Source organism: Bufo bufo, chromosome 2 (assembly GCF_905171765.1).
Source record: "Bufo bufo chromosome 2, aBufBuf1.1, whole genome shotgun sequence".
Lineage (NCBI taxonomy): Eukaryota > Metazoa > Chordata > Amphibia > Anura > Bufonidae > Bufo > Bufo bufo.
Window position 1 is genome coordinate 300928515 of NC_053390.1, and position 12455 is coordinate 300940969.

A 12455-nucleotide genomic window follows, 5' to 3' on the forward strand; every position below is an offset into this window, starting at 1 on the left:
AACCATCAAGTAGTTGTGCCTCCATTGTGTTAAAGTTTTCCCCTGAAAACTTACTAGGTCAAACACTGACATCTGTCCAAGAATTTAAATTAGACTAGGCGCATAATACCCTTTGCTTTGATTAAACTACTTTATTTCTTTGATGTTGTATATAGCATTAAGTGTCCTTTAAAAGAAAAGCACTAAAAATGAATATGGCTCATTCTGCTTTATTACATTATATTTTATTAATGGGATATTACATATAATAAATATATAAAATGCAGTCTCTGCACTTTGATTGACTGGACGAGGCAGTGAAAACGTCATCACACCTGGCCCTGTCAATCAAAGTGGAGAGGGTGTGGCAGTTGTAGAGAGAGCAGAGCCTCTAGGTGTAATGACAACGCCCCCGTTGCTCTTAGAGGCTCATTTAAATATATTAAAACATAATTTTTCCCAGCAATGTGGGCACATATGAACATGGGACATGAACATGGGACCAACACAGATGCCTTCAGCTGCCAAGTGCACATGTAACAGGTACAAATCTGCTGACAGATGCCCTTTTATAGTTTTTTTTTTTTCCATAATAAGCACCACTCCTGTCCAAGGGTCTTGAAGATTGCATCCTTTAAAGTAAATGGAGCTGATGTCCACTACCACACACAACCTATGGACACGTAGGGTACTGTTTTTAGTAGAAAGCAACAATGTTTTATGAACAGACATTTTAATACCTTCCTAGATGTGATCTCTATTTAACAGTTTACAAGAAGAGTAAAGAGGAAGCTGCTGATCTGGTCGTTGCGATGAATATGTAAAAGTTGATAAAGCTGAAATTTCCTTGGCTTTACACTGTAGTCTGCAAAGAAAAAAACATCAGAAATCAACCTTTATATCAGATACTATATCCCTCATTCTAAAAGAGCCTCATATCAACTCAATCATCGAGGTTATTTGTCAATGTAGCCAATCTCTATTTTATGATCATGAATTTAAAGAGGACCTTTCACCTGTATAAACTATGTGAACCGAGTATGCTGCCATATAGAGCGGCTCCCGGGGATCTCACTGCACTTACTATTATCCCCGGGCGCCGCTCCGTTCTCCCGTTATAGGCTCCGGTACCTTTGCTTTTTAAGTTATAGTAGGCGGGTCTTCCCTTGTCCTGTGGGCGTCTCCTTCTCCTAGGCTGCAGCGCTGGCCAATCGCAGCGCACAGCTCACAGCCTGGGAGAAAAAAACCTCCCAGGCTGTGAGCTCTGCACTGCGATTGGCCAGCGCTGCAGCCTAGGAGAAGGAGACGCCCACAGGACAAGGGAAGACCCGCCTACTATAACTTAAAAAGCAAAGGTACCGGAGCCTATAACGGGAGAACGGAGCGGCGCCCGGGGATAATAGTAAGTGCAGTGAGATCCCCGGGCGCCGCTCTATATGGCAGCATACTCGGTTCACATAGTTTATACAGGTGAAAGGTCCTCTTTAAAGGGAGTTTGTCCTATAAATTGTACAGCTTTTGACTGGGTGGTAGTAGAAGTGCAGTGGGTTGTATTAAAGGGGTTTTCTGGGAATTTTATATTGATGGACATGACTCATGGCACCCCTGCTGACCAGCTCTTTGAAAAGACCATGATGCTTGTATGAGCACTGTGTTCTTTTAATTGTATACCGAGCAGAGCACCATGAACTCGAAAGCTGAAGTGCTTGGCTCTGCAGCTCAGTAACATTCACTTCAATGGGACTCTAAATTAGTGATAGACGAACATCTGCCAGGACAGTTCGCGAATGCGATCAAATGTTCGCGAACCGCAAGTTCGCGGCGGGTCCCATTCATTGTAGCAGAGGGAACGCAGCAAAACCGCAAACAAATGCTGCACTACCCAAATGCACTATATAGAAAGTATATTATTGGTATATAACACCCCGCTTCTATCAGTTTTTTTGGGGGGCAACTGGTATATCACACCAGTTATAATTATTTTTTCCAATACCGTTTGTCACTGTGTGTAGCAGAGGGAACGCAGCAAAACCGCAAACAAATGCTGCTGTACCCAAATGCATAGAAAGTATATAATTGGTATATAACACCCCTGCTTCAATAAATTTTTGGGGGGGGGCAACTGGTATATCATACCAGTAGAAATTATTTGTTCCAATGGCGTTTGTCACTCTGTGTAGATGCGGTAACGCAGCAGAACCGCACACAACTGCTGCAGTATCCAAATGCACTATATAGAAAGTATATTATTGGTATATAACACCCCCCTTCTATCAGTTTTTTTTGGGGGGTATATCACACCAGTTATAATTATTTTTTATAATTGCGTTTGTATCAGCAGTATCGCTGCAGAACTGCTCACCACTGCTGTACAATACAAAGGACAGTTTTTATCCCTAACAGTCTGTTCCTGCTACACACAGCAACCTTTCCCTACACTGACAAAAGACTCAATGTAAAATGGCGGCCAGATCGTGTCTATTTATAAGGTAGGGGGTATGTCCATGTGCTGAAACTTTTCAATTGGCTGTCCTGTACCACCTGATGGATGTGTCATGGGTCAAAGTTCTTCACAATGTAAAAGAATATGGCGGGCGCGTATATCGCCATATGTTCGCATGTTCGGCGAATCGCGAACGAGCAAAGTTTGCCGCGAACCGACCGCCGGGCGAACTGCAAGACCATCACTACTCTTAATTAGAAGGATAAGTTATCAGTATTTAAATCCTGGATGACCCCTTTAAGTCAGTGATGTCTTTTAGGCACCACTGTTGTCTGTCGTGTGACACAGCATCCATTGTAGCTTTTTTTGTTTCCATTATAAACATTATAAGCCACAATGGAGATGTGAACAGGGCTTTAAATTCCCAGGAGGAATATATTGATTTCTTGGCAATGAGTCTAGAAAGTATTCGATTAACCCCTGCACGCATTTTGCCGCATCCTCACGTGCATGTACGCAATGTGATTGCAGCAAGGGGCCGGCTGTTACTGATAGCCGGGCCCCTGCTGCATCTTCCGGCATCGCTATATGCGGTGATGCCAGCGGATTAACCCTTTCACATGCCACGGTCAGCGCTGAATGAGGCACGTGCGGGGTTTACAGAGGAAGGGGGCTTCCTCTCATTCCATCGGTCCCCCATGCTGCGCTGACAGGGGGCCGATGGTTGCCATGGCAGCCCCGATGCCTTCCACAGGCATTGGAGCCTGCTAGCTACGGAAGCCCAGGAGATCCAGCCTAAGAACTGGGTCTCCTAGGCAACTGTCAGCCTCTTACTGTGTAAGACGCTGACATTTCTATTCAGTACAATACATAATGTATTGTACTGTATTGTACTGAATTGAAACAGGGATCAAGCCCTGAAAAGGTGAAGTCCCACAGTGGGACAAATATAAAAATGTGAGAAAATTTTTGAAAATGTGTTTTTTTTATTAATAATACAATTTAAAAAAATAAATAAAATCCCCCTCACCATAAAATGGTGTTTAAAAAAATAAATATTTAAAAAACAGACATATTAGGTATCACTGCGTCTGTAATCATCTGCTTTATAAAACTATAACATGATATATCCCCTCAGGTGAACGCCGTAAAAAATAAAAAGATAGAAACTATACCAAAAATATATTTTTTTGTGTCACCTTCATTACAAAAAGTGTAATTCCAAGCGATTAAAAATTCATACACACCCCAAAATGGTACCAATAAAACTGTTATCTATTCCTGCAAAAAATGAGACCCTACCTAAGACAATCGTCCTAAAAATAAAAAAATATGGCTTTCAGGAAATGGAGACACTAAAACATGATTTTTTTTCCTTCAAAAATGCTTTTATAGTGTAAAACTGAAATAAATTTAAAAACAATATACAAATTTGGTATCGCTACGTCCGTAACAACCATCTCTATAAAAATATCACATGGCCTAATCCCTCAGGTGAACACCATAAAAAAATAAAAACTGTACCAAAAATGCTATTTTTTGTCACCATACATCACAAAAAGTGTAATAACCAAGCAATCAAAAAGACATACAGCCAGGTCCATAAATATTGGGACATCGACACAATTCTAACATTTTTGGCTCTGTACACCGCCAAAATGAATTTGAAATGAAACGAACAAGATGTGCTTTAACTGCAGACTGTCAGCTTTAATTTGAGGGTATTTACATCCAAATCAGGTAAACGGTGTAGGAATTACAACAGTTTGCATATGTGCCTCCCACTTGTTAAGGAACCAAAAGTAATGGGACAGAATAATAATCATAAATCAAACTTTCACTTTTTAATACTTGGTTGCAAATCCTTTGCAGTCAATTACAGCCTGAAGTCTGGAACGCATAGACATCACCAGACGCTGGGTTTCATCCCTGGTGATGCTCTGCCAGGCCTCTACTGCAACTGTCTTCAGTTCCTGCTTGTTCTTGGGGCATTTTCCCTTCAGTTTTGTCTTCAGCAAGTGAAATGCATGCTCAATCGGATTTAGGTCAGGTGATTGACTCGGCCATTGCATAACATTCCACTTCTTTCCCTTAAAAAACTCTTTGGTTGCTTTTGCAGTATGCTTTGGGTCATAGTCCATATGCACTGTGAAGCGCCGTCCAATGAGTTCTGAAGCATTTGGCTGAATATGAGCAGATAATATTGCCTGAAACACTTCAGAATTCATCCTGCTGCTTTTGTCAGCAGTCGCATCATCAATAAATACAAGAGAACCAGTTCCATTGGCAGCCATACATGCCCACGCCATGACACTACCACCACCATGCTTCACTGATGAGGTGGTATGCTTAGGATCATGAGCAGTTCCTTTCCTTCTCCATACTCTTCTCTTCCCATCACTGTGGTACAAGTTGATCTTGGTCTCATCTGTCCATAGGATGTTGTTCCAGAACTGTGAAGGCTTTTTTAGATGTTGTTTGGCAAACTCTAATTTGGCCTTCCTGTTTTTGAGGCTCACCAATGGTTTACATCTTGTGGTGAACCCTCTGTATTCACTCTGGTAAAGTCTTCTCTTGATTGTTGACTTTGACACACATACACCTACCTCCTGGAGAGTGTTCTTGATCTGGCCAACTGTTGTGAAGGGTGTTTTCTTCACCAGGGGAAGAATTGTTCGGTCATCCACCACATTTGTTTTCCGTGGTCCTCTGGGTCTTTTGGTGTTGCTGAGCTCACCAGTGCGTTCCTTCTTTTTAAGAATGTTCCAAACAGTTGTTTTGGCCACGCCTAATGTTTTTGCTATCTCTCTAATGGGTTTGTTTTGTTTTTTCAGCCTAATGATGGCTTGCTTCACTGATAGTGACAGCTCTTTGGATCTCATCTTGAGAGTTGACAGCAACAGATTCCAAATGCAAATAACACACTTAAAATGAACTCTGGACCTTTTATCTGCTCATTGTAATTGGGATAATGAGGAAAGAAAACACACCTGACCATGGAACAGCTGAGAAGCCAATTGTCCCATTACTTTTGGTTCCTTAACAAGTGGGAGGAACATATGCAAACTGTTGTAATTCCTACAGTGTTCACCTGATTTGGATGTAAATACCCTCAAATTAAAGCTGACAGTCTGCAGTTAAAGCACATATTGTTTGTTTCATTTCAAATCTATCGTGGTGGTGTATAGAGCCAAAAATGTTAGAATTGTGTCGGTGTCCCAATATTTATGGACCTGACTGTATGTACACCATTATAGTACCAAAAAAAACGTCATCTCTTCCCGCAAAAAATGAACCCCTACGTAGGACAATCGCCCAAACGATAAAAAAAAAATGGTTTCAGAAAATGGAGACACTAAAACATGATTTTTTTTCTTCAAAAATGTTTTTATAGTGTAAAACTGAAATAAATTTTAAAAAAGTAGATATATTAGGTATTGCCGCATCCGTAAAAACCTGCTCTATAAAAATATCACATGATCTACCCCCTCAGTTGAACGCTGTTAAAAAAATAAATAAAACTGTGCCAAAAGAGCCATTTTTTGGTCACCTTGCCCCCAAAAGGTGTCATATTGAATGATCAAAAATGCAGGACCAAAAATGGTACCAATAAAAATGTCGGCTCTTCCTGCAAAAAAAGAGCCCCAGAACAAGATGATCGGCAGAAAAATAAAAGAAATGTAGCTTTCAGAAAATGAAGACACAAAAACATTATTTTTGTTTTTAAAAATGCTTTATTATGTAAAACTAAAACAACAAAAAAATACACATATTTGGTATTGTCGCGTCCATAGCAACCTTCTCTATAAAAGCAACACATGATCTATCCTGTCAAGGTAACTCCGTAAAAACAAAAAATAAAAACTGTGCCACAACAGCCATTTTTTGGTTACCTTGCCTCACAAAAAGCGTAATATCGAGCAATCAAAAATCATATGTACCCCAAAATAGTACCAATAAAACTGTCACCTCATCCCGTAGTTTACAAAATGGGGTAACTTTATGGGAGTTTCAACTCTAGGGCTGATTAAATGTGACAAATGGGTGAAATTATGGGTATGTTCGGGTTCAGATCTGAACCCGGACAACCCCTTTAAGGAACCAGTGTAAAAGAACAAGGGACATTAATGAAAGCTGTTATTATAAGGTAATTACAGATCTTTTGGCAATCATTGATAGACTAAACCCAAGTATACATGCCTAGCTGTAATAAACTATCAAATAAAAAAATATGACAGTTACACTGCCGTGTGCATGGACGCTTAACCTGATGCTGGTCATACACTTTATATAGCTGTTTGGCTATACTTGTTCAGATGACAGCTATTCTTCATAATCCTCATACACGGGTATGCGCGACTTTACCATGCATGCATTCCCAATAGGAAGAGGGGATAAAGCCACTGCCAGATGTCTCAGGCAATGGCTTTCTTCCTTGAGAACAAAACATAGTAACATAGTAACATAGTATATTAGGCCGAAAAAAGACATTTGTCCATCCAGTTTTGCCTGTTATTCTGCAAGGATCAGGAATGTTAAAATCCAACAAGCCTGGCTCATTTATTCCCCCACATTTTGCTGTTCTTTGAAAGAATGTCCCCAGAAAGATCTTTCAGCCACTGCCAGGTTTCATTGAGCAAGTTTGATCAGTTTGAACAACTGAAATGGCCAATATGGGCTAAAATGTGTATGGCCGTGTTTGAAAAACAATCTTTCACTAGATGATCATTTGTTCAACTGCTGTTCAGCCATCAACCAACTTTTATCTAATGTGTATGGTCACCTTTATGGCCCAAACACACGACCATACATTTGAGTCCGCATCCGTTCCGCAATTTTGCAACGAAAATAGGCATTTAAACGTTATATCGTGAACTGAGTGTACCATGTGAGATAAAATAATATAGCTTTCATTAATCTCTTTTAAAATGAGTGAGACAGTGTTACTAAAATTCTTGCACACGCAGTTTTGTGCGTATGACTGCTGAAAGAATCGGTGTCAGGTCTATTGCCCTAGTGGGGGCTCGGCGGTTTTATGATGGGAGTAGCTTCTTGGCGAGATCAACAGATATTACTCCTGTACAGCTTAGCCTAATTGTCTCTGACCCTAACTCTAGTCTTGAGTGGGGAGATTGGCTAACTGGCTGTAGTCGGAGCACTCGCCCTGAAAAGAGCGACCCCCAGCCGCTGGAACCTTGGGCCTGATCTGTATATCCCTTCCTCTAATAGCTGACTGCAAGTTCTATCCGACGCCTTTCCCCATAATACAATGGTTCATCAGGGAGCGATCAGTGCAGTGGCAGAGCTTTTTCATATACAATGGCAATGGCAGCTTGCTAAAGGATTCTGTCTCCTTTTGTAGTTTTAGCCCTGCCTGTCACACCGGTGACAGGTTTTAGAAGGTCTGAAAGATTATCTGCACATTAGTGATCTGACAGCCTCTTTTGGTTTTAGTTTCACTTTGTCTGTGTGTTGCTTGTATGTCCACACCTCCTGTTCAGGTGTGGATCATGTGACCTTTACCTCCCCCTATTTAGTCTGACTTTACCCATCACTCCTTGCTCTGGATAGCTTAATTTGGTTTTTAGAAGAGCTGGAGTGTGGTTCTAGTTGAATTCCTGTTCATCCATCATCCATAAGCCTCAGAAGTTAAGTGTTCCTCTTGCTGTATTTTGTATTCCCCCCCACCTTTGTTGTTTACTAGGCCTTAGCGAGATGCTGGCTCCTTCTCCAGAGAAGGAGCGGGTTGTCTCTGCCCTGTCATTACCATTAGGGCATCCGAGGGCCACCAGGGTTTTCTAGGTTCCTGTGTATGGGCATCTCTACCATCAAGAGGTGCCCATACGGATAGGAGTTAGGGCCAGGAGCAGGGTTTTATAGGTGGTGACCCTTTTCCTTCCCTAGCGGTGAGGCCTAGTGTCTTTTCCCTTCCTTCTTGTTATCTTTTGGTGTTCTCCCCTACTACATAAGTGACACCGCCCCTTAGGCAGCGCACAGCCAATCCCTGCGAGGCAGAGGAGGGCCAATGGGCAGTTCTAAACCGTCCTGACCCGCCCCGCTCCGCCTACTGGGAGTGATGCTTAACCATGAGCGGACTTGTTTCCATGTGGATCTTACTACGCGTCCCCAGCAGAATCACTTGCAGCGCTGTCAAAACAGTGACAGCGTTAGTGACGATCGGACTCATCCAGTGGCTCTAAACAGTTGATCTTAGTATACTTAATGAGCTGTGTTTTAGTGTGATTATCTTGTGTATTTCATTCAGGAGAGACATTTCATTCTCACTGATTTGATAGGATGATAAATTGATGACTTTGAATCTATCGTCCACAGACACTAGGTTTCTACGCCTTCCTGTGTCTTGTTCCTCAGTTGATAGGGGGAGTAGCTTCTTGGCGAGATCAACAGATATTACTCCTGTACAGCTTAGCCTAATTGTCTCTGACCCTAACTCTAGTCTTGAGTGGGGAGATTGGCCAACTGGCTGTAGTCGGAGCACTCGCCCTGAAAAGAGCGACCCCCAGCCGCTGGAACCTTGGGCCTGATCTGTATATCCCTTTCTCTAATAGCTGACTGCAAGTTCTATCCAACGCGTTTCCCCATAATACAATGGTTCATCAGGGAGCGATCAGTGCAGTGGAAGGAAGGGATATACAGATCAGGCCCAAAGTTCCAGCGGCTGGGGGTTGCTCTTTTCAGGGCGAGTGCTCCGACTACAGCCAGTTAGCCAATCTCCCGACTCAAGACTAGGAGTTAGGGTCAGAGACAATTCGGCTTAGCTGTACAGGAGTAATATCTGTTGAACTCGCCAAGAAGCTACTCCCATCATAAAACCGCCTAGCCCCCACTAGGGCAATAGACCTGACACCGATTCTTTCAGCAGTCATACGCACAAAAGTGCGTGTGCAAGAATTTTAGTAACAGTGTCTCACTCTTTTTAAAAGAGATTAATAAAAGCTACGTATTATTTTATCTCACATGGTACACTCAGTTCACGATATTACGTTTATTTGAGACTACTGAGCTAACAGATAGTCTGTCAAGAAAAGAGAGTCTATCCTACATCGGATATTTTCGAGAATAGACATTTCTTTCATAGAGCTGGCCATTCCGTTCCGCAACATGCAAAACACACATGGCTGGTATACCTGTTTGGCGGATCCGCAATTTGCACACTGCGAAAACAGATACAGTCGTCTGAATAAGCCCAAAGTGAAAAAAACTTTTTTTTTTCTGCTGTGCAACAGATTTGGTATTTTGACTATTTATGTATTTAAATTATCTATCTATCTATCTATCTATCTATCTGTCTGTCTGTCTGTCTGTCTGTCTGTCTGTCTATCTATCTATCTATCTATCTATCTGTCTATCTGTCTTTCTGCCCGTGTGAATTTTTTATGGTTTTCTGCTTTTATGTTAAGTTTTTACCTTACATTATGAAGATCTTTGCGCTCAAGATCAGGTTGAAGGTCAGAGTTTTAGCAAATAATGCCCTCATCCCACATACAGTTAAGGAGAGCATATTGATTTGTTCAGTGTTGTGAGCTGGAAAACAGAAAATGTTTTAATGAACCTAATGTTCATAAAATTAAGACAAACAGGTAAAAGTGAACAGCTACCAATGGTATACTTGGACAGCATCTTTACTTGGACACCCTGCCAGCAAGCTCATGTTATAATTATACACCTTGTACTGTAGAAGAAACCACTCACTAAACATAGCAGGACTACCATTAACCCCTTAAGGTCGAGGCCTATTTTCATTTTTGCATTTTGGATTTTTCCTCCTCCCGTTCCAATACTATAAATTTTATTTATTTATTTATTTTTTTGCTGGACAAAATGCATTTTTTATTGCCACCATTTAATTTACCATGTCTCATATTGAAAAACAGGAAAAAAAAATATTTGTGTGGCAAAGTTGTGGCTCAATAGGAATGCGGCGATAGTTTTATTTGTTCTACTACTTTTTACATATTCTGACAGAGCTGTAGGAGGGCTTGTTTTTTGCTTAATGAACTGTATTTTTTATTGGTACCATGTTTGTGGCATGTACTTCTTTTTGATCACTGTTATTTAATTTTTTGGGGGGACAAGATGACCAAAAAAATTGCGAATTGTGGGTTTTTCATTTTATTCCATTACAGCGTTCACCGTACAGGAATTTTCTTTTAATATTTTAATAGTTCAGGCATTTTCAGATACGGCAATACCCAATATGTAATTTTTTTTATTGTTTATATATTTTTAGATGTAAAAGTGGAAAGGGGGGCGATTTAAACTTTTAATATATTGATGTTATTTATATATTTTTTTATTCTTTTTAAACTATTATTCCCCATAGGGGCCTAGTACATGGGATCTTTTGATCCCCTCTCCTCTTCACCCTAATAGATCTCTATTAGGGCTCATGCACATGATCGTATTTTCTTTCCGTGTCCGTTCGGTTTTATTTTGCGGACCGTATGCGGAACCATTCATTTCAATGGGTCTGCAAAAAAAATAGAAGTTACTCTGTGTGAATTCAGTTTCCGTATGTCTGCATGTCCGTTCTGCAAAGAAATAGAACATGTTCTATTATTGTCCGCACTACGGACAAGGATAGTACTGTTCTATTAGTTGCCACTTGTTCCGTTCTGCAAAATACGGAATGCACATGGATGTCATCAGTATTTTTTGCGGATCCGTTTTTTGTGGACCGCAAAATATATACGGTCATGTGCATGAGCCCTTAGGGTGAATAGGATTTTGACACTGTCCATTCTGACCTATGCCTCGTGCATAGCTAAGTATGGAGAAAGCCATGACAGGCCTGGATCTGCCAGGCTGCTATGGCAACCGATGGGAGCCCCGCAATTTCACTGCTGGGGCTCTGGTCGGAAGGCAGAGGGAGCAACATCCCTCCGCCTTCATTCATAGGTGCTGCAATCAGCATTGATCGCAGCACCTGAGGGGTTAAATGACAGGGGCGGCGTGATCGCCGCTTCCTGTAAGTGCGGGCGGGTGCCAGCTGTATGATACAGCCAGGACCCCACGTGTATGGAGCACTGCAAAGGCCGGCTCCATACATCCCCTTAGGCATTATGACGTACAGGTATGTCATAATGCGTGATGTCTTATGAAGGCAACCTCTTTCTAAAATTAAGCAAGTCTTTTTTTCTTAGTTTTTATTGATGGGAGAAGTTGCGTATGGGTATTAAGATTTGGAAATTGTACTTGACATGGCAGCCATTCAATTTAATTTATGTAATGCATAGACACGCTGGGTTTGCCAGAGCAAGACTCCACTCTGTGATGTCCATATGCTGTAACAAGGCCTTTGGACCAATGTTATCATCCTGAGACAACAGTTGTTATTACTGATGGCATCCATTATGGAGGTTGCCAGGCTCTTTGGGATATTTTAGGATCTTTTGGATAGGTCATCAGTATCAGATTGGTGGGGATCTGATGCTTGGCACCCCCACCGATCAACTATTTTCAGCAGCTGCCGGCAGCGAAAATTACACAGTGGATGGAGCCAGTAGCAGACAGCTCCGTCCACCATGTATGTTACTGCAGCTCAGCTCTTATTTAACTAATAAACATAATCTGACAACATATTGCTTTGTGTATAACTTACAAGAGTTATCTGTTCTTTCACATGTTTTTCCTTTCTCCTCTTCAGGTGGATTATAAGTAGCTGTATGGATAGAAACAAAAATTTTATTAATTGGAGAATCAACCGAACACTTACATAGGGCGTTCCTTTTCCTCTTTTTAGCTGCAGATCTGCCAGTTTCTGGGTTCCTCTTCTGCCATCCAAGATGGCTGCTCCGCTTGTCAGACTGCCTGTCGAACATTGTGCATTTGATAGGCCAAGACACTGCCTCCTGTCATTGGATTGGCCAGCACTGTGAACAGCGTTGGCCAATCCAAGAGCAGTGCTGGACTGTGTAAATGTTTTGGGCTACTGGCGCACAGTGTGCATCCGATAGTGTAAGAAGTGGTGTGGCCAACTTGGATGGCAGAAGAAGATCCTGAGAATTATTGG

The 12455-nt window shown here is 41.5% G+C and overlaps 1 gene segment (V, D, J or C); it reads right to left on the bottom strand.

Annotated features, from left to right (window-relative positions):
* Positions 1 to 563: 563 nt before the first annotated feature.
* Positions 564 to 12455, bottom strand: part of LOC120988993 — a 28263-nt gene continuing 16371 nt past the window's right edge. Inside the window, 3 exon segments of the C gene segment in view lie at positions 564 to 844; positions 9851 to 9967; positions 12045 to 12104. Coding sequence covers positions 9852 to 9967; positions 12045 to 12104 — 176 coding nt within the window.